General features: G+C 42.5%; 1 protein-coding gene across 2 annotated transcripts in view; it reads right to left on the bottom strand.

The window, feature by feature from the left end:
• Positions 1-204: 204 nt before the first annotated feature.
• Positions 205-23,401, bottom strand: part of LOC138285093 (leucine-zipper-like transcriptional regulator 1) — a 360,497-nt gene continuing 337,300 nt past the window's right edge. For both annotated transcript variants that reach the window (XM_069224618.1, XM_069224619.1), the window contains one exon: positions 205-7,831. In XM_069224618.1, coding sequence (XP_069080719.1) covers positions 7,171-7,831 — 661 coding nt within the window. In that variant the 3' untranslated portion in view covers positions 205-7,170. The remainder of the gene's footprint in view (positions 7,832-23,401) is intronic.

Here is a 23,401-nt window from a genome sequence, read left to right on the forward strand (position 1 = left end):
CAACAAGAAAAAAAAACTACAAGCGAGAGAAGGGTATGAACGAAGAAAGCGTGTTAGGTTGAAGGTAAATAACAGTAAACAATATGCTCTACTCTTTCATTGATCCTGCAGGTTCAATCTCACAGCATGCTTTGTATGTCCACCCCAGCTCAGTTGTCAATTTACTTGAATCACAATTTGCTATTCAGAATAGAAAGACCAGGGAATTGTAATAATGGTTTATGGGGTAACTGAAGGATCTCATGATGTACAACTATGGTTACAAGTAATATTTCCGTCTGCATTGTAGGCTCTTCACTGATAGTCAAAAACATAGAACAGAACAGCCAGCTTATCTCAAACAACCAATGCTTCTCAACAATCCGCAGCAAAACAATCCATCAAAAATTCACTCAAATCATAACCTTATCGGAAAACGTGCTTCAGAGTAGCTTTCCCGACTATTATCAGCTCTAGATTCTAGATAGTAAAGTCTGTTGAATAAGAGGACACACTCCATTTAACAGACTTACACTAATCTGTCACTAGGGCTTTATTTTAACCAAGCTGAAGTAGCTGATTTTTCTCCGGCTGATTGAGCCCTAGGTTCGTTGGCTAGTTGATAGCACCCGTCATCGCCCGGAAGAGGCTGGGCTGGGCCACCCCCCTGACACGTCCCCTGTGGGGAGCAATGTGGTAAGCAGTTTGTGGGCATATCTTAGCCCCATATTTATGTTCAGTTTAATTCTACTTTAAGGCTATGTAGTGCCGGACTGACACTGAGCTTGGTCTTTGGTAAATTCCCTGCTACAAATATAACTCTAGGGTTTGATTCTTTGTGGATTCGTCTTAGATATCCCTATTACACAATGGGTAAAAGGAAAAACATTACTCCATGGGGAGATGGTGTTCATGGTCCGCACTCCCAACCGACCATAACTAGTTATTTATCGTCTGTGATTGAGGCCATTAAAACCGAAATTTTTCAGGTTGAAGAAAAGATTGGGGCTATTCATAAACTTACCAAGAAAATTCCTCTTGAGCCCTTGGTTCACATTTTGTCCAATACAAGGCTTCAGGATTCTTCTCGGAGCTCCTTTAATCACGAATTATCACAACCTGAACTTGACGCCCCTTCTGCACAATTGCCTACCCTATGTGAAGAAGATTTTGCGGATCGCTTTGTTGCGGCCTCCCCACCCCCCAAAAAAAGGAAAGAAGGAGCCCGCGCGAAACATCTTAAATCTTCAAAGCGGACCTCAAGGTGAATGTGAAGCACCTGTTCAATTCGGGACCCACCAGCTGATTTTTATCAGCCGCTGGCTCACGAACTGAGGATCCAGACCTAGATACAAGGGAAAAGGGAGCCCTCTGTGATGATTATGCTCATAAAATAGATTCCATGCTCAAACCCCTTTTTGCAGCTCTGGAGGAGAGGTTAGTAACGCTGATAACTATAAAATTTGAACATTTGCAAAAGAACTTGATTGAGCAGATTATTCAAATAGCCCCTGCAGAAGTGGTAATTCCCCATAACCAGGTGGTCTTGTCTGACTGTCAAGTAGCAACGCATACTGATCGACCGATTTCCTTTGATCCACCCAAGGTTCATCTTACAGGTGTTCATGGAAGCCTATCTACAGAGACTGCCCCCAGCCTGGTAGGCAGATTGGTAACACCCAGAGATTGTATAACCGTCCCCCGAATTAACCCTATTGATGTTCAAACCAAAATCTTGCAACTCCCGCCAGACTGCATGCCTTATGTTTTGGTCCTAGCTAATGTTCCTCCCCTTGAACCTTCATGTAGGGAAGAAACTATGGCATTAATGAGGAAATGTTCTCATTGGCTGAGGCAAAAATTTAGCTATCAAGTTGATCTAAATAATAAGATTCTTATGGCACGTAGAGTGAAGTGGGTGGGTCTCTCAAAGAAGATATATGATGGCGACTGTATTGTGATTAATTTTGCTAACCCTGTATTTGGTTAATTGAAGGATTTTTTACACTATGCTAAGAGGAAATAAGGGATTCAAATTCATCCTCTGAGTTTTTTTTATGATCCAATCGCTACACCTATTACCCCTAGTTTGGCTCACTGTGGTTTAAATGTGGAGATGCCTATGACATTTGTACAGGAAAATACTTCTAGACGCAGCCGGACTTTGACCTCTTTAGATGCGAATGATTGACAGACGGTAAAGAATAGCTCGACAATTGGTGTTCTAAATGAAGAAGTGGTTGGTGATGGATATGTAACCCAGATAATATTAAACAGGCTTGATGAGTTAGATACTCCCCCTCAAGATAAAGCAGATGTTTCTATAACCAAGGAGCCAGTGGCTGGGTTTTTTGACAAGACTAAACCTTTAACTTTGATTAGTTGGAATATTGCGGGGCTTCAGTCTAAGGCTAAAAACCCAGAGTGGCTGGAATTTATATCTAATTTTGATGTCATCTGTCTCCAGGAAACATGGTCTACTGACCCTTTTTACTTGGATGGGTATTTTTCTGCATTTTGCCCAGCAATCCCCTCATTAGCGGGCAGGGCAAGTGGGGGCTTTTCGTTCTTGTTTCCTTGCAGCTCCCTAAAATGGAGGCGTCCTTGGTTTGGTCCTCTGAATTTTTTATGGTGGTTCAACTATCAATGGAGGGGAACAAAGGTTTTTTGTTTATTAATTTTTATAACAACATTCCCTGTGAATGTAAGTCTTGAGGAGTTAATGGATTTTCTCGATTTTTATCGGAAATACCAGGACAGTGAGTTAGTCATGATTTGGGTTGGAGATTTTAACGCACCGTTATGTAATCAGGAATTACCACATGCTTGTGGCACTTTTATAGAGGGGAGAGAGACGTCCACACATTTTACCCATTCCAACCTGGGCGAAGCCTTAAATATGCTCATTTATACATTTGATCATGTCTTTACTAGGGAGAAGGCTGCTACACACATTCAAAAGATACCCACTTATACAGGAAATTCTAAAGGTAGTATAATTGACTTTATTTTAATTAGCTCCCCCAGATTTTCATTTAATTTCAGATTTTAAGATAATACCACATTGCGCCAGTGATCATAACCCCCTGTGTATTAATTTAATTTCCTATAATAATTCAACTTCATGTAGCGTAAGACGTAGGGGCAGTCCAGTTTTTAACAAATATTTTGGTTTTCGTACGAGATGGGAAAATATAGATTCAAAAATCGTTCATAAGTATATTATTGAGTAAAACCTGGATTCCATTAATACATGTTTAATGCCAAAGCCATCATATCCTCACCTAGTATTAGAATTTGAAGCCTTATGCAATGCCATATCAGAGGCTTTAGTGAGTAATAGGACTCCAAGCCACGGCGATGGTTTAATTCTACCTGTACAGCTGCCCATAAAGAGTTAAAATTAGTCCTGAAAACAATCCTGTTTAGTCGGGAACTAGTTAGACAGGCAAGGGGCCTATACAAGACAGCCCTAGAGGAAAGGAGAAATAAAATTAGAAACAGAGCATGGGAAGAACTTTTTAAGAAGGGAGACAGACAAGATCCAACCTGTTACAGACCAATTTCCTTAATAGATTCTACCGCCAAGATTCTAGGAAGTGTTATCTTGACCCGGCTTGAGGACTGGGCAGACAAGACAAAAATTCTCTCTCCCATCCAATATGGTTTTAGGCCTGGCATAGGTACAGTGGAGCAGGCTTTAAACTTACATCTTATTCTTTGTAAATATGTTACGATCAGGAAAGGATCTATTCACTTAGCTTTTACTGATTTATCGAGTGCGTTTGACTTGGTGAATAGAGAGAAATTGTGGGGATTGATCAGGATGTGCTTGACTTAATTAAACATTTATACACTGACCTTACAATTTCTGTTCAATATGGCCAGTCTGGAGAGAGATCCCTTCCTTATCCATCCTTTCGAGGAGTTAGGCAGGGTTGCATCTTAGCACCTTTTTTATTTTTATTATATATTAATGGTCTTTATAGCTTCTTAGTACAGAATGGTAAGGACTTCCCTAGGATGGGATCCAGACTACTCCTGGTCTTATTGTATGCCGATGATGCTGTTTTGATTTCTGTACAGCAAATGGTCTTCAGAATTTATTAGACCCTTTTTCACTTTTATGCAGGATCTTGACCTGAAAGTCAATTTTGTAAAGTCACACATTATGTCATTTGGCCCTCGAAACACAAGATCCAGATGTTTTACTATGGATGGAAATATTTTAACTAAAGTGAAAGTGTTTTGCCATTTAGGACTACATTTAAACTCCTCCTTGTCATGGTACCCCCAACTTAATTTTAAAATCCAACAAATGGAGAGAAACAGAGGCGATCTCCCGTTTTGCCCGCAAATTGGGTCATAGGCCAGTCCATTAGATTATTACACTTTATAAATCTAAATGCATCTCTGCAGCCGTGTATGGGGCGGGTCTTTGGGGTTACATCAAATCAGCTCGTCGACAACGAATAGAGAATACATTTTTGCATAGGCTGCTTCTGGTACCTAAGAATGTAGCAAATATTATTTGCCATGAGGAGTTGGGAGTACGGTATATTGAGGATTTGGTTGGTATTGCCCCACTTTTGCTATGACTAAAAGTTTGGTCAAACCCTGCGGCCAGCTTGGTACAAGACTGCATTATAGATTGTATCCAATCAGCTAAAATTCTGTGGCTTACTTATGTTCAAAATTCCTTTAGGAATTTAGGGTTAGAGAACATGTTTACCAATCCAGGGTCTTTACCTATCAATGCTAAGGAATTGCTTGAATCTCAACATATAGACTATGCTGCAAATTGTAGATACCAAGAGGCAGCAAAACTGAAAACCTTTGAATCCTATGTTCACATTTCTACTTCCAGGGTGCTAGATCCATATTTAACTTGGTTTTCAAGCTCCTCGTTATATTCTCTCCTTGTTTTATTTAGAATAAATGTTATATCTTTCAGACTGGCCTTTCCAAAGAAATGCACTTGTCATAAAAAGCTTCCAAACTGCCCTTGTGACAATCTCTCAAAGCAAAGCATGTGCCACTTTCTCTTGTTCTGTCTGCTTTATTCTGCACCTAGACAAATTTTTATCTTGCCAAATTTACATAAATTCAAAAACCACATCTTATCAGGAGGCACTGACTAATATACAAAAACTTTCCTAAATACAATTGTGCCATCCTGTTTTAAGTTTCATTAAATCGGCTATGGCCAGCAGGAAACGATATGAATTGATTGAAGTAGGCACACATTAGTACAATCTGGCATTGCATGATTTTATTCTGATGTTGGGCTTTTATTTGTGTATTGTATACATTTGCATTTTATAGGGCTTTCAGGTTGACTGATAATGGCAATGCATAGAATTATGTGATAATGTTGATTGAAGATGTTTTTAGTATTTTTGCTTTTAATATCTGCACTTTATTTTAATTATTTAAATTTCTTACTTTGAAATGTATTGTACTCTTATGGCACTCGCCGAATAAAGATCCTTTGACTCGCTGACTGACTGACTAGGCAACAGCAGTTCTTCCTCCATGATAAAAGCTTTAAGTTTGCACCTCCGGTATGTCCACTCGGTCCTTCCAAGCTCTTTTTGTCATTTTCTGACAGAATTTGCATTTCCTTAACCTAATGCGAGAGGGGTAAGCAGACAACACAAATTCCGTGGGTTTGAGGCAGCCCTCTTTCTCCCATTACTTGAGAAATGACACTTCACAAAAAGTGAAGATAATCTGAAAAATCCTATTAGAAGGTCACAAAAATAAAGTCAGAGAAGCTTCAGACACTTGTAAGTCTAATTAAGCAGAATAAGATCATATGCCGCAGAAGCCTACTTCCCCCAAAAAAATACGGGGAAAAAACCCTTTGTGTTTTTAGATCCTGTGGGCCTGAGTCAGAAAAAGAAAATTAACCTGTGAAGCAACTACCAGCCAGTGGCGGCTGGTTTCTATTTACGGCAGGGTGGGATACAATAATAATATAATTTTTTTTAATTTTTTTAAAAAGCCACTAACCTGACTGTGACAGGGCTCCCTCTCCTCACAGCGTCCTCCTCTCGTCATGACTTCAACACGGCGCGAGGACCAGGAACCAGCGCTACCAAATCCTGAGGCTGGTTTCATCCTGGTAATGAGCATGAAACCAGCATCCGGATTGGTAGGAGCGGGCTCTCTCAGCGCTCACCAGTGCTGGAGTCCTGTGCTTTCTCTAAACCAGCTGTCTTAAGACAGCTCGGTTAGAGATGTTTAAAGTGCGGATGTCAGGCTGGCTGTCACAAGACGGCCAGCCAAAGGGACATGTGCACTCTGTTCAGGTCAGGATACTAAAAAACACAATGGGAATAAAGAAAGTTTATGACCATTTTATTTTTCAGCTCTGGACCATTTATGTAGCGGGGTGACGGCCTCTGGAGGGGCTGTCCCTGCTACCCGCACAAATTCTGGATTTTGTTGGTGCTTTAAAGAAGCAGTGTGCATATGTTTCACTCCTCTGTAAGTGTAACCTAACAGGCTTTTTTCCTTTATGGTTTTTATCCCACACACCAGTTTGAATCTTGTTTCTCACTGCAGCATAGAGTAAGATTCATACTTCATTAAAGCATTATGTATTAATAATATATTATTGAGGGATAGTAAAAAGTCTGAAAATAATTGTTCTGTTCAGGTCTGCATTCGGAAAACCACAGCTTTTACCTCTAAATCAATGCATTGGCTATTTTTCGAGAAGAAATGTTTTCCTGTACCAAAAAATATCACATGAAAAGCCTGGTGAACTGTAGTGGGTTTCAGCTGTTGTCCGGTGATTTTGATACCTACATCAGGGGAGGACATTTGCATGTTCCATATGTCGATGGTTCCATCCGATCCATAATTCTTCCATTACCCACACAGTGTCTTGGAGTGAATCCATCAGTATATAAAGAGCAGCTTCAAGGAACAGGAACTCTGATTTTATTTTTTTCTAAACAACATGTACACGAGTTTCGATATAAATCCTTATGGTAAAATAGTTGCTATGACAAGTGAGGGTGGTAAATGTTAAAAGGATGCTTCCTGGAGATTTTGTTTCTAGCGTTGTCTCCTCAAGCCTTAATAATGCTGTGGCCTTGGGTGGCCACAGTAGTAGCAATTTTGTATCAGCCAGCCATTTCTATCCAAATAGAAACATTAGGCAACCATACAGACTAACATTTACTCCATTTTCATCTGCCAAATTGAGATGCTGGAACAACCAGCCAATGGCTTGCCACCTATAAGGAGGAGGACATCAGGAAAATGCTTCAATGGAACATCCGAGTAGTCTCTGTGTTGTATAGTCACATCACCATCTTTTATTGGGTATCTAGTCATATCTTCATTATCCTCGGGACAACCAAACATAGGATTGAAAAAGGAAGTCTCTACTTCAGAGAGTACAGCTTGACCCTCTATTGCACAATATTTAGAAAATGTCTGCTTTGAGGTGGACAGAGGTACACCAGGACATTGCGTAAATATTTTCATTTCAATTCCATTTGTTATATTAGACACTTTATTATAACGCAGGGTTTGAAAAGTGTTATAGGGGGCTCGAGACTGCTGGCCTTCCTTCAGCATCTGATTAAAGTCATCTTTAGATTGATTAGAAAACTTGATTTTCTGCTGAAAGCTCAAACCAACTCCCAACAAAGAATGGTACATTTGTGAAATAGGAAGAACATCTTTAAATGAAATCTTTTTCCACGATTGTGAGCAGAACTGGAACTTCCATAGATGACTGGTTGCACTGTCATTTGGTCTGCCACCGCCAAAAACCAACATACAATCTTCAAAGACAACAGAGGAGTGCCCCATCACTTTTGGCGGTCTGAAACTGAAACATATGAAAGCTATTAGAGAGTATTTTTATGTTATAACTACAAATACTTTCCACTTTGCATGCTAAAATACAAACAATATTTTCTAGTAATGGGCCCTAGAAAAATGTATTACTGCTCTTAGCACCAACTTTAAGGCTAAACCTTGCAAGGCATACATACATTCCATATAGCATAATACACGTTCAAGTTTATTGACTACTGATTAACAATCTTCTAAACGGAAAGTAAAATTTGACAAAACTATTATACCTTTAGGTGAAAGACAATATTTAATGTCCTCAGGAAATATTTCACCACCCTCTTCCAAATATTTACTGTTAAATAATACTGGAAGGAGTTGGCAACAACCCAAGTCATTTTCACTACAGAAAACACTTTCAGTAAAACCTGAAAATATACATTACTCATCTGTTACTGTCCATCAGAACCTCACTCTGACCAACTGGATCATTTAAGAATTAAACACTGAAATATTTTTAATTTGAATACCAAAGTACAGTTATTCACCCTTATTTCCAAACTTTAGTTCACTGACCCCTTCTGGCCCCTGTAGCACATTCCATCTGTTGTAATGTTTCCTATGTTTATTCAAACAACATGGGTTGAGGAAAACAGCATGATGGAACAGCACTTTGATAAACTATTCTTTACTAGTGTTGGAGATTTAATGTAAGAGAATACATGCATCTCTATCACTGACTTCATGTCGGTAATACTCTCAATTTACAAGAGCATATGAGCAGTGAAGGGTGGGTGCTGGTAATAAAACACAAAAAAACCTTGATAAATGAGCATAATCAATTTTGGAGGGATGTGGCATCAAAACCATCACCCTGGCTCATGCTGCTGTAAGAGGACTTGCAAGAGAGGGTCTGGATTAAGAAAGGGATGACTACAAAAGGCGGTTGAAACACTATTCACCTGGAGTTACAATCAAAGGCACATGGATCTTATTCTCATCACCAAATTCCAGTTGAAACTCATAATTCGTCCTAATTTATTCTTGTTAGACATAATGTTGTTAATGTCTTAAGTGCTCCATTCTTTGCATGATGCAGAGTATCCAAGACAACAAAGTCATTTGCCCTCTGGCCACGATTTATCTTCTCAAATGTAAGATTAATGTTTTTCATCTATTTGATATAATCAGGGATTGCCAACTGAAGAAAATATGCATGTGGCTTGAGATTGATTACCTAAAAACATAAAAAAAAGTCCTATTTATCCATCTCTTGTTGATCTATATGAGACTATTTTAATCCCTTTGGTGCTATGGACGTCCTGGCGATGGCCAAAGCAAAATGGGGCAGGAAGATGGTTTGGGGGGAAATTTATTAGACACCAGGAATAAAAATAATGTTAATGGGGGGAGTGACCCCCTGGGTGAGGACTTCTCTCTTCAAAGGGTCTATTTTCTTGTTTCTGCCCTGCCCCCTCCCCAACCTGGTACAGATAGGCCATTTGTAAGGCTAATCTGCCCCCAGGGGTGTGGAAATAAACTAAGCACCAGGAACAGGTTCCTGTATGTGGGGTAAGTGGCACATGGGGTAAGGGTTAGTTCTATTCTAGGGTGCCAGATATTTGTCTTCACTTTGTGCCCACCTTGGGTGTAGATCAGCCTTTTATGATTCAGACCTGCCCCTCTAAGCATTGGGATGAGTGATCTGAGGCAGTGTTGTAAGCTTAGATTACACTACTGACAGTTGTCCCAGTATTTTATTGTTACAAAGTTTAACAATAAGAGGCTACATATAATACTTCCGGAATGCCCTCTGAAGAGATGCAAATACCCACAGACGCTTAAAAGCAATGATTGTTTGCTTTCAAACTAAAACATTTACAAAAACATGCAACTACAAAAAACTGGTTTTGCTAAACTAATATGAAAGTTTTGGGACCATTTCTTTGAAGCATCATTTAGTAAAACATGTTTGATGCAAGCGTTAGTGGTCAGCCCCTTGGTTTTGTCAATGTGTGTCTTGTTTAGAGCCCCCTCACCATTATAACAAAAACATCGGCTAAAAGCACATACATTTTTGGCCTGAAAAAGCACACATTTCCAGAGTAGTCCCGGAAGTGTAAGAAATTACTTGTGTTCCTTGTGAAAGAGCAGAATGCTGTCATTCACAATGAAATAGACAGGTAGACAGATAAAACTGTAATAAAAACAAAAAGTCTTGGTTAACCACAGACATGGTTACGGGACCAATTCTTAAAGAAGTCACAAACGTGCACCCATGTATATGCCCTTGCAATTGTGCAGATTTAGGACTGTTATGAATTCAAAAGGATTTCCAAATGTAGGTCTGGAAATGATATTCCTGGAAAATATTTATGAACAGCTTTGTAGCACGAGAAAATATGCATGTGTAGATGTGAACATTTTCTGAGAGTCTGCAAGTTCACGTTTTCCCCAACCCCCCACCCCCAATCCACCCATGCTAGAAGTTGTTTTATTTATGCCCATGTTGGGTACATTTTCAACCTTTCTCAGTGTAGGAAAAGATTAGAGAAGAACTAGTGAAAACCCTTAAAACCTGTAAGTTTGTAGGTTTGCATAGACTCAAAAGGTAATTCCAACCATGCAACTACCACTTCTCCCTACTTTCGTGTCCAATGTGTAGATCTGCGGAAAGGTAGCAAACTTAGGGAATTGGTAGTATCGAAACCCTGATATAATAGGAGTCCTTGTATATTCAGAGAGGCTACTATCAGAGCTTTTATATACTGAAGTCACTGCCATAATGTGTCAACTGCATAGCGCCAAAGGGACAACAGGGTTTTATTTACAGGAAAATCTGTTCTATGAAGCATCCTGTCCCATTGGCAAGAGGATATTTTATTTAATTCCACACACTTGCGTATGTTTTATTGTGTTTCATTCACGTTTAGATTTGTGCAAGATCTATATGCCGTTGTGTGTATTTTTGTTTTGTTTTCATTTTCTAGCTGAATATCTTTGGTGCTTGCTGTGTCAGTGCGTAGTGGGTGTTCAGTCTAGCTGTCTGTGGCAAGTAAGGAGTATCTAGGTACATTTGCAGTTGAAAATTCATTGTATGTTTGTAGTGATAGTGTCTTTCCAGTTTGTTATATTGCAATACAATTTGAGTTCTAATTTGACGCAGTCGTTTATAGTTGTCTGTTTTTTTGTCACAGTTTTATTAGTAAGCATAATTGCTGCTTATAAGCTGACCACACAGCAAGTTATTGGATTTATTTTCTAATATGCCTCAGAACATTGCTCTGAGACTGACTTTGCATCCAAGGGAAAAGACCAACTGCAAGATTCTGCAACTGAATTTTCTGTCTGAGAGGAATCATCTGATGAGGAATCCACTATTAAGGCTGAATAAGAGCCTCACTTAGAGGAGGGCATTGATGTGCGTGTAGTACAGTACGAGCAAGCTAGATTGCAGGGATAGAAGGCTTCCCATTCTAAGTAAAGCACCCCGGGTTACCCCAAACACTGTACAGCCTATTTTGCCTACCTTTAGTGGTGATGCAGGATGTAGAGTTAACAAAGATAACTTTTTGCCTGTTAATTCCATCCAGCTCTTTATTGATGGTGTGTTCTTGGATGATATTGTTGAGCAGAGCAGTCTGTATGCAGACCCATGGTTGAGAGACTATAATGCCACATTTAAGACTCACTCAAGAGCTAGACAGTGGACTCCTACAATTCTAAATGAAATGATGCAGTTCTAGAGTTTAACTTTTTGATGGGATTGCTAAGGGAGCTGGGCTCAAAAAATTTACTCGACCACCGGAGTCTTATTTGATAAGGTTGAGCTATTTTTAGGACTTACTTGCCCCTTCTGGCGAGTTGTTAAAGAAGTGGTGTTCTCTCCAGTCGGAAAGTGGAGGAGCAATAAAAGATCTCTAAATCTTGTATTTTCGGTCACATTTGCTCTGTGGTCAAGCGTCATTTTGTCTTACAATTAATTTTCCTTCTGAATGCAGAGTTCCAGGGGTTTGTAAGGTGAACTGTCAGACCTGCTGTTTAGAGTTTGCAATAAAAGGATATAGGGTGGCAGGTCTTTCTAAACACACACCATTTAAATGACAAAGTCAACTGCACAAACATTTCCAAATATATTTCAGTAGTTGTGAAAGCTAATTTTTTGTTTTTCTGTGTGATGAAATAAACAACAAATCAGAATACTTTACTTGTGGATGTGCAAAGGATATGTTTTCTGAAACCCATTTTTTACAGCTTATAAATATGCTATATCGTTTTATCACTAAAGCTACAAGTTAGTGGAAAGGTTTTTGGAAATTTCCTGTGAATAGATGATAATATGCTACTACATTATGGTTTAGTAATATATTTATCAAATGTGAGTGTTTAAACAAATTGAGAAACACTTCTGCACGGACGTTAATGCAGTTAGTAAACTAAAAGCAAGTCATGGGTCATGTGTTCCCTTTATGTGGGTTAGATTCTTATGATACATACAGCAAATGTTAGTCTACTCAATCAAACAAAAGAGGCTCTTTTGTACTGCAGAAATGCTGAGCTCACATATCTGAAGTTGCAATTATGTGAGAATGAAGCAAAAAGCGACTCTGTAAACTATTTGCCTAGGATCACACAATTAGAGCCTTCACTGTCTTTATATTGGTTTATTAGTCCCTTAACCGCAACTGTTTTTTTCCCAGCAAATATGATTATTGATCGTTATTTGCTGTGGATAATGCTACAGCAGCGTTACAACAAGATCACCCTGACTGTGACAGTCTCTTCAAGATTTGGCCTTTCCTTGACCATTTAGTTGGTAGTTTCTCAGAGATCGGTGTACCTGGTCAAGATATGTGTGTGGATGAGCCTCTAGTCCTGTTCAAGGGCGATTTGATTTTCAGACAGTATATACCCAGTAAGGGAGCATGTTATGGTATTTAGCTGTGTATGCTGTGTGAAAGTGCCACTGAATAGGCATATAATTTTAGGGTTTAGGGATGCTTCAACCGATATCTCCCTCCCCCAGCTGCCCTGCCACTTTTGGGGCAATAAAAAAAAAATTCTACACAGATCTAAAACTATTTCAATAATTGTTTATAGTGAGGAAAAAAGGCATGTTGCACAATCCACTACTAACTGTAAATATTAACCTAAACAGCATTTGTGCAAGCAACGTCAAAAGCGACAGACCAGTGCCTTCCACAGCAATGAGCTACTTGCATTGACATTTTCAGACAGAAGTGATGTCCACATGCTCACAATTATTCAGAATTTTAGTGCTGCATCTGTGACTGTTTGGGGTCAGGTTGCAGAACTGTGCAAACCAATGTGCATTACATTTTATAACAAACACATAAGAGGCTTAGATAGAGTGGATCAAATGTAGGAGTCTTGTAATGCTGTTCGAAAGTCATACATCTGGTACAAGAAATTGGCTGTTCATTTGTTTCATTTAGCATCCTTGAATGCTTAAGTTCTTTTTTAAAGATTGTTTGCAAGATTCTAAGATGTGTTTTGTATAGTTTCAGCAGTTTATAGTAGACAGACTTGTAGTAGTCCTGCACATAAGTGCTCCTAGAATCAGAGTGGCTGAGGATGTGGCTACACTGAACTATCGCCACTGTCCTGAATACATTCCTCTGACACCCAAAAAACTCTTTCCTTGTCAGATATGTAGAGTCGGTCTCCAAAGAGAGGTACGAAAGGAGAGTCATCTGTACTGCTCAGACTATCCTTCTAATCTTGACCTATGTGCGGCCACATGTTCAAAACTGTACCATGCACAACTCACGTATTGGGAGCAACCATGTGAGTAAAAGCCCAGTAACTATGGTCAGTTTTGCTATATATTTTCTGTTTAGACACCATGTTGGCAATAATTTAATGTGTTACGTAACACCTGGTACTTCATACAATAATAGATGGTTAATATTTTTTTTTTACCAATAGGTGGTTTATTTAAAAATTGAAAAAAAAATAATGTGCTATTTTTAGGTTTATGTTTATTTTTTTCTGTATATGCTTCATTTCTTTTGCTTGAATCTTTGCATTATTTATTCATTTAAGCTTATTTAGTACAGTTCTGGTAAGTGAATTTGTTATATAGACTCATACTTTGGATATATTATCTATCCCTTTGAAATGATTACAGAAGAGCTAACATAATATTACTAGTAGCATATATGAACAGTGGTAGCAATTAGCCACAAACCGGGACTGGAGTTGATGTATAAAGCAAATGCAGATGAAGGTAAGTTGATTAATTTCTAATCACTCAATTCAGTGAATATCTCTTCATGGAGCATGTATCCTCTCAAGTTAGCTTCAAATAAATAATGTGTTCATAGAGCCACTGATAAGTTTGTAGATTTAGCATTGACAATAGATAGAACACTATAAAACAGAATATATAAATAACAAAACTTGGAGTCTGATTTAAATGCCCCCCAACCCCTGGCCCGAGGGCCTCCCATTATAGCTGCATAACTGTCACTTCGCACATATCCAAGGTTCATAATTAAAATAATTTGACAGTGGTTTGTCTTGACCTTAAATGACATATTTAAGTAGGTATGCCATAAAGGATTCAGATATCAATCTTAGCATATGGATTGCCTATTCCAGTACTATTTCTGTGTTATGTGCATCTGCTTTATTAGTGTCCATGTCATGTTCAGGGTCGCGTAGATGGGTCATCATCGCGTCACAGCTAGCGGATATCTGGGCATGCCCAAAGGGTCTTCGCGTCTCAGCGTTACTCTCTCAGCTTCTGCCCACACCAGAAAAGAGTTCTCCCACACCAGCACGGATCGAGGGTCAGTTGCTTTCCATCTCTAAGTGACTAGGCGCTTGGCCGTTAGAAGTCCGAGGTCCAAGAATCTCATTGAGGCTTTATGCCTTTTATCTCTTGGAAAGAGGCCAAGGATATAGGACTCCCAATTAGTCATTGGTGGGCATGATGTGCATGCTGATAGACATGATGTTATTCATTAAGGAGGGAAAAGGCCACAGCATGTGAAGAATATCCGGCTCCACCAGCCTACAGCGGGGACAAGCAGCATCCACGTGGCTGAAGTATTTATTAATGCGGGCCGGGGTGAGGTATGCTCTGTGAATAATATAAAATTGGATAAGGTGGAATCTGGAGTTGCAGGGGATGTTAGTATGACTGGATACTGCCGCTCCCCATGCTCCATCAGTAAAGGGTTCAATCGAGTCGCCCTTCCAGGTGGTGCGCAGCGTCGTGTGGGTATATAGCATGTGCATTCTAAGAGCTTCAGTGAACCACCGTATCAGGTGTCTGCCTTGTCCCATAACTTGTATATATTGCACTAGTAAGTATGTTGGGGGTTCAGTTGCCATGTCCCCCCACCTGTGCGACAATACCCTCATCAATGAGTTGTAAAGTAAAAATTGTCCTGCCGGGAGATCCATCTCTGCCGTCAGTTCATTAAATGGGGTGAGCCTATGTTCGCTGTTGAGGTCACCCAGTGTGTATATAACTGCAGCGTGTCAAGGCCCCAGTCCAATTGTGGTTGTGATCTGTGTACCACGTTGTGTATCCAGTAGCCCCAGTGCTGGGGCATAGGGAATGGTTTCACTCTTTAGACGTAGACACCTGTGGTAGCAACGATGTGTCACATTTAAAATTAGCTATGCAGGTGGTCTTGCGGTTTTGAGTGGTTGGAAGAGGTGCACGATCTGTGCAAGTGTCCATGGTGGGGCGTTAGTTGCTGTGTCAGATAGTTGAAGACCCGCCAGCCATTGTGCCACCCACTGAACTTGGGAGGCCAAGTAATATATTACATATTTGGGACCGAGAGGCCGTCTTGAGACAAAGGTAAGAAGAGTTTTTTCAACATCACTCTGCATCGGCCTTTGTTCCAGATAAATTACCTCATTCTGGGCTCCAACTCTTTAAAAAAGCTGGTTGGGACGGAGTATGGTAAGTTGGAGAAGAAATATAATAAGCGAGGGAGCACTACCATTTTCAGGATGGCAATTCTTCCTGCCACTGAGAGTGCCAGTGTTTGTCAAAAGGTCATTTGGGAACGAACAGATGATACTGCCTTTCTGAGGTTCCCATTATGAAGATCCTCCTCCCTGTGGAATATGCGTATACCCAGGTATAGAACATCCTGGGTTGCAAAGGATCGTTGACTCCTGAGAGACGCAAGCCCGGGTATGGTAGATTTTGATTGAAGGGGAAGAGGCGTGATTTTGCCCAGTTAACCCGCATGCCAGATAGGGTGGCAAACCGTTGCAGAATGACCACAATTTCACGAGGGATGTTATCAATGTCTCTGAAGTACAAAAGGAGATTGTCCGCATATAAAGATATGATATGTGGGCCGTCACCCAGTAGGATGCTCCAGTCCTTTCGAGACGGGGGCAGCCATGTCGAGTACCTCTGCCCACCTCAACCAGGTCAGAAATGATCGTGCCGATCTTGACCCTGAACCAAGGTTCAGTATACAGCAGTTTCACCATGCATAGGAAATGAGGGAAGAGACCAAATTGCTGCAGTGTCTCGAACAGATAAGACCATTCCAAAGAGTAGAAGGCCTTCTCCAAGTCGAGTACCAGACATCCCGCTCAAGGCCAATCTCGCGTTGAATATCTCATGACTCGTAATAGGCATCTGATGTTGTGGGAGGTGTCCCGTGCAGGTACGAAGCCGTTCTGATCCGGATGAACCAGCTGAGGGACCAGGGGCGCCAATTGCATTGCCAAGGCTTTGGCCAGGATTTTAGAGTCAGTATTAAGCATCGCCAGTGGTTTGTAGGAGATGAGTTCCAATGGATCCTTGCCGGGCTTGTGGAGCGACACTAGTAGCGCCTCTCACCGCGATGCAGGTAGGGACGCAGTCTGCAGTGCCTCCTCATGGAGACAGAAAAGGCGAGGCACAAGTGTTGCAGAGAAAGACTTGTAAAAGTGGTACGGGAGGCCATCCGGGCCTGGGGTTTTGCCTGCAGACAAAGCATGTATACTATCTTGCACTTCCAATAGCTTCAGGGGCACCTCCAGTTCTCCCCGCTGGTCATCCGTGAGTTGAGGTAAAGTGGTCAAAGAGAAAAATGTGTTGTATTCCGTCGGGTCTTTTGTCATAGTGGAGCAATAAAGTGTCCCATAGTATTGTGTAAGCTCAGAATAGATTTCTTAGGGAGTGTTCCCAATTCCAGAGTTCCCAGATAGGACCTCGATCATGGTCTTGGCAAATGAGCCAGGCCAACAGTTTGCCTGATCTGTCGGCTGAGGAGTGTGTGCGGGCTGAGTGGGCTGCATCATATAAACAGCGCAGTCTCTCTAAAAGGGATATATGCTCTGCTCGGGTAGACAATAGTTGGGGTGAATCTGAGGAGTGTTGGGCAGTGTTCTGTTCGTGTTGCATCAGAGATCACTCCACTCTAGTCAGGGCACGTTCGATGGATTTGTGCAAGTTCCACTGTGTATCCATGCAATGGCCTCTGATGAAGCCTTTAAATGCTTCCCATTCAACAAGGCCAGAAGATGCAGTGTGAGTGTTATGTTCAAAATATTCGGGAACCGCTTTGTCTAGCGATATTTTAAATGCTGTGTCTTCTAACAGTTCCGGGCGGAGACTCCAAGGAGGAACACTTGTGGGAGAAGTCCCATTCCAATTGCAGAAGCTGCGGATTGTGGTCTGAGTGAGTGCGGCCTAAATAGTCAGATCCCAGCGCGGGATATAGGTTAGTTGTGCATATTATTCTGCCTAGACAGACATATAATTGGTGTGGGACATAAAAATACGAATAGACTCTGGTGTTAGCATTAAGTTGGCGCCATATGTCCAATAATCGCCAGTTCTGGAGACAGTTACACAAGGCGCGTGCAGCCACCACAGCAGGAACAGTGGGCAATGGTGGGAAAGATCTGTCTAAATAAGGATCCAGAACACTATTAAAATCACCTCCCAACAGCCAGGGAAGGTCACTCCAATGAGAAAGTAGGCTGGATAACGTGCGAAAGAATGATGCCTGATCTTGTGTTTGGGGAATGTATGGAACCCAGCAACACTGCACAACCAGCAAGACGTCCACGTACCAGGGCATATCGCCCCTACACATCTATGATATGATCTTCTGCCACAAAAGGAATGCCAGGTGTAATCCAGACAAGAGCTCCTCTGGCATAGGCGGAGTAACTTGTTGCGTAGAGCTGCCCTGGCCAACGCCGCTGTAGTCTAGCTACTTCCGGTTGCGCAAGGTGATTTTCCTGCAACAGTGCTTTTTAAGTGTCTCTTAGGATATGAATATATGGAATATCTACGTGCTGGCCTGTGTATGCCTCGCACATTCCATGTAAGTATGGCAAAGGGGTTCATGGTGGGTCTGTATGTTGACAGTGTCCCATAGTCCCGCCCTTGGGGATAGGGGATTTCACGCAACCAGTTATGGGGCCCCTGCAGGCCGGTGAGCAAGAAGATCTCAGGCTCTATTCAGAAACAAACAGATACAACTCGGGGTCACTAACTAGTGGAAGAGTAACATGATAGAGTACCATTAGAACAGCGGGACAACTGGTAACTGCCCAAACAAAGCAACTCGCCTTTTTGGTGTAACAAGTGTGAGGGAGACGTCACCACAAATAGGGGAGTGGGATGGGCGAGGTATGTTGTGTGTGACAAAAACTAGGGCGTTATCCCTAGCCCAGCATAAGCGCAGGCGGCCAACAGGAGCAGGATATAGGAGACATAGGGCGGTGCGCCACCCGTGGTCCATCTGGCAGCTACAGGGGATGCCAAGGCCAGCACCAGCGCTGCCGAGCCACCAGCAAGATCGCGGTAAAGACAGCAAGGACACTTCAAGGATAGTACTGAATTACAACAAAATGTGGCCTCCCAGGCGCCACATGCAGTTCCTCCGGTAACTGAATAATTGTCGGCTGTGTGTCAATTTAATAGGTTTAGAGTAGTATGTCTGCCATCTGTGGCATCACCGCGGGAAGGGCTGAAGATCCCACTTCAGAAGAGGTTTCGAGGGAGGAAGCATCCTCACTATTAGAGTGTGAGAGCTCCGCTTCTGCATCCGAAGACGATTGGAGGGAAAAGAATGGCTGCTGCAGACTGTAGTGCACAATGGCGCTCTTGTATAATTTATCCAGATCGGGGGCTTGTCTCACCTCCCTTGGGGCAATCACACATTTTTTACGATTTCTCCATTTGCGGGATTGCACACCCTGCACCGCTGGTCTCTCTACGTCAACGTCACGCCTGCTGATCAGATCCGTGGATTCCAGCAATTCCAAGGCCTCTTCCAGTGTTTCAAAGAAGTGCGTTTTGCCATCAGTTGCTACTTGCAGTATGGCTGGAAAAAGGAGGGATTATGACAAGTTAAGGGCATGGAGTTTGCGCTTTATTGATAAGAAGGAAGCACGTTCTCTTTGTACGGCAATTATGTAGTCCGGGAATAGCATGAGTGGGGTGTTGTCCACTTGGATTGATGGGAGCGATCTGACTACACAGAGGATAATATCTCTGTGTGCATAGTGTAACAGGCGAAGTAGGAAGGGACGCGGACCAGTGCCTGGCAGACGGGCTGTGGTGGGGACCCTGTGGGCCCGCTCAACTGAAAAGAAAGGTGTCAACGAACCCTCCGGGACCAGCTTCCAGAGCCAGGTTTCAGAGTAGGCGACCGTGTCCGGGCCCTCCACGCCTTCCGGGAGGCCTATGACACAAATGTTATTCCTCCTAGTGTGCCCCTCTGCATCCTCTACACGATGTTCCAGCACCTCTATCCGGTCCAGCGCCTTCTGTAGCGAAGTCTCCAGTTGATCTGTCTTGGGTGCCAGGTCATGGAGCTGGTCCTCCAATGAGCGGGTTTTGTCTGCTAGCTTGCGGTCATCCGCATGGAGCAAGGTGAGATGGCTGGCCACTTTATCAATCTTGCCCTCAAGCGAGGTCCGAGCCTGATCCAAGGAGGTGCCTATGAGCTCCACAGCCACCAGCACTGCGTCCAATTCGTGGTTGTCTGGATTGAGGGAATCTGTCTGCAACTTAGCTCCCGTCCCCGAACGAAGGCGGCCTGTTCCCACCATTGTGTGCTCCAAGGGGGTGACATGCATCAGCGTAGGCCGCAGGCGTGGGTGTTAAACGCACCGATTAGTAGGGATGCAGGAGGCCTGCTTACATGTGCAGTGCAGTGGGCAAGGCACAGCAGCACAAGCAGCCTCCCCCCTCAGTATCTGAGTCACAGGAGACTTGTCAAGCAGCCACTCCAATAATAAATGTTAGTAGTGTCCAACTGCCCCAGCACGATTGAACAGGTCTCAGGTGGGGGCACCCAGATGGAGCAGAGTCTCTCCCTTCACCTTTAGCTCTGTGTACCACAGCGCTTACTTGTGGGCCCAGCGGTAGTCCCCATTTTAGGGATGCCGTCTGTTGTCAGCAGTGGGAGCTGGTTCAGCAGCCAACCGATGCAGGCGGGTCACCGCCACTCACAGGGCACAGCATCGCGCCACCGCGAACTCGCCCAGACCAGCGCTGCCCACCTCACCTCATCCAGGCCCAGCGCCGCGATCGCAGGGATTCTATTACCTGCGGTCCCATGCGCACAAGTGTCCCAGGAAATGCCGCTCCATTCATGCTGTTCCGCAGGCCGGTGGCTCAGACGGCACCTTCACCGTCTCTCTAGTGAGTCCGAGCAGCGTAGCCCACTCCTGAGGGAATCCACTCATGAACGTGTGAGCCTACGGCTAATTGTCAGACCCTGATGCCGTATATGAGACGGATAACCGGGGGATTACTGCGGAACTCAGCTAGCTTGCGCCCACCATCTTGGCTGGCAAGCCACGCCCCCCTTCTATATGTGCTTCATATGTGCAATCTGTTCATTCTGGGAGCGTTTTATAACTGAAAGTATTGTTGAGTTTCATGGTGATGTCTGATTGATATTTGGGCTGGGGTGTATGTAGAGTTGTGTTTGGCTGCTAGTATGTGTGGACTGGTGTTTGACTGGCAGTGGGTGTGGACCAGTGTTTGGCTGGCAGTGGGTGTGAACCAGTGTTTGGCTTGCAGTGGGTGTGAATTGTCGTTTGACTGGCAGTCTGTGTTGACTGGTGTTTGGCTGTTGGTGTGTGTAGTAGCATTTAACTGACAGTGTATGTAGTGGCAGCTAGATGACAGTATGTGTGCACTGTGTTGCTATTGTTATGTTTGTAAGTTGGTTAATGTCTGAGTAATTAGTGGTGTGATTGGTGTTTTCAGTCCTGTGGGCATGGCACCAGAGTGGTGCCATATTTTGATGTGAGTGTTGTAATGTGGTAGGCCAGCAGCTGGCAGTGTCAATGGTTTTCTGTATGTGATGCATTTAAGGTGCTTGAATGGCACGTAAAGAGTTGGTGCGGCGTCGTGGCTTGACAGCACAGGTTCAGTATTCTTTTACGTTCTTAAGTTTTCACTTAACCCAAAACCAAACAATATGTGTGTACTTGACTAGAGGATGGCTGTGCAGTCATATTGGTCTTATCTGACTTTCACTGCCACGGTGTACCTTGTCTCTAGGGAAAACCTCAGATATTTTTGTAAATAAGATACCACAGAACTCCAGGGTAGTGTGCCTCATGTGGATCTCACAAGGTTTTCTTATCCTGAAATCCTTGCAAACCTCAAACACTGGCTAAAGACACACATTTTCTTCACATTTCTGTCAACCACACAAGTGATGTACCATTTTTATCAGGAGTCTTGGGGGAATGCAGGGTGGTGAAAAATGTGGGACTTCCCAAAGATTCCATATGTTTACCTCACAGAAATGTGAGGAAAATGTGTGTTTTCAGCAGACGTTTGAGGTTTGCAAGGCCTTCTAGGTAAGAAAGCCTAGTAAGAGCCACAAACGTCATGCCACCCTGGATTCACTCGGGTTTCTAGTTTTGAGAAATGCATGGGTTTGGTAGGTTTCCATGGGTGGCAGCTGAGCTAGGGCCCAGGAATCCTCAGCTACCCACACAATAAAAAGGCATAGATTATGCTGTGTCAAATATAATGTCTCCAGGTCGAGTTGTGTGGGCGTACTGTGTAGCAGGCACCAGCCCAACCATACAAGTGCGGTACTATTTTTATCAGGAGCCATGTGGGAACAAAGAATAGTAAAACAATTGTTATTACCAATTGGATTTCTCTGCCTTTGTGGCACTCCTATGTAAGCCAGTGTACAGGAAATGAAACATTTTTCAAAATACCCTCTAAATACCGACAGTAAAGGTAAACGCGATTTCAGAGGTGTACAAAGAACCACTGTTCCTAAACATAGTATCTTGTGTACATTTCAGACAAATCACTATCAAGAGGGACAGGGAGATTTACCAAGGTCCAGTGTACAGCCTCCCTAAATCATGTAAATGTCAGAAAAAGGTACACTGTTCTGAGAAAAAGATTGGCAGTAGAACAATCCAGGCACAGGTTCAAACCCAAAAATATTTGAGTTTCAGGAGCAAGAACCCTTACACATCCATTGGATGTCATGCTTCATTATAGGGTCCACTCCTCGTCAGACTGGCGCTGCAACGTGTGACGAGCCGCACAAGGGAGCACTTTGTCGGAATAATGTGCCGTGACTAGGGGTGGGAATACATTTAGACCTCACCTTAAGAGAGAGCAGGAGAGAAAAACAAAAAAAAAAAAAAAAAAGATAAAATTGTCTCAAGAGTCTACGAACAATCAATTTTAATTGCCGAGGAGACCGCTTGGTCAATATTAAAAACACACAGGAGTGGAGAAGATAATTAGGCTCCACCACTCACCAAAAGGAAAATGAAGCTAATGTGGGCAGTGTCCAATTTAGCTCCTCTATACGGTCAACGTAGTATAGTAGTATGGTACTGGTATATAAATATGATATCGAACAAAATCGCAGCAGGGGGCCCAATTCCGAGTACGTGGAAAGGGGCCGAAACAATTCCGATTTATAAAAAGGGCAATGTGAGCTCCCCAGCAAATTACAGACCTATTAGCCTTATTGACAATCTTAAAAAAAAATGGCAAACAGCTTTTGGGAAGGCTATTAAGTTGGGTTCAAGACCATCAGGAGCTATCCCCACTACAGGGGGGTTTTCGCCCAAAAACTAGTACGATAGACCAGGTTTTCAGGTTGATGCTTTTATATTGGAAACACATAGTTCTTGCCAAGCAAAATCTATATGTTGTTTTTGTGGACCTTCGATCGGCCTTTAATATGGTCCCTAGAGAAAAACTATGGGAAGTGTTGCATAGGATGGATACTCCTGATAGCATAATTCTTCTATTACAACGGTTACATGAGAATACATATGCCCAGGTGAGATGGGCAGTCAGGGAGAATTAACAGAACATATCCCTATTCAGAGGGGGGTTCGCCAAAGATTTGTTCTGGCTCCAACCCTAATTACTTTGTTTATAAATTAGGTGGTACAAGTATTGTCTACTTGTCAGAACGATGCTCCCTCAAACTCTCAGAAAATTCCTATTTTACTGTTTGCGGATGACTCCTTACTTATCTCTAAGATCCCTATGGGTCTTCAAATTCTTGTTGATAGGTTCAAATCATATTGTGCCGACTTTGGCATGGAATTCAATGTTAGCAAAACTAAACTAATGGTGTTTAGCCCA

This window comes from Pleurodeles waltl, chromosome 3_1 (genome assembly GCF_031143425.1).
Source record: "Pleurodeles waltl isolate 20211129_DDA chromosome 3_1, aPleWal1.hap1.20221129, whole genome shotgun sequence".
In the NCBI taxonomy this organism is placed as follows: Eukaryota; Metazoa; Chordata; class Amphibia; order Caudata; family Salamandridae; genus Pleurodeles; species Pleurodeles waltl.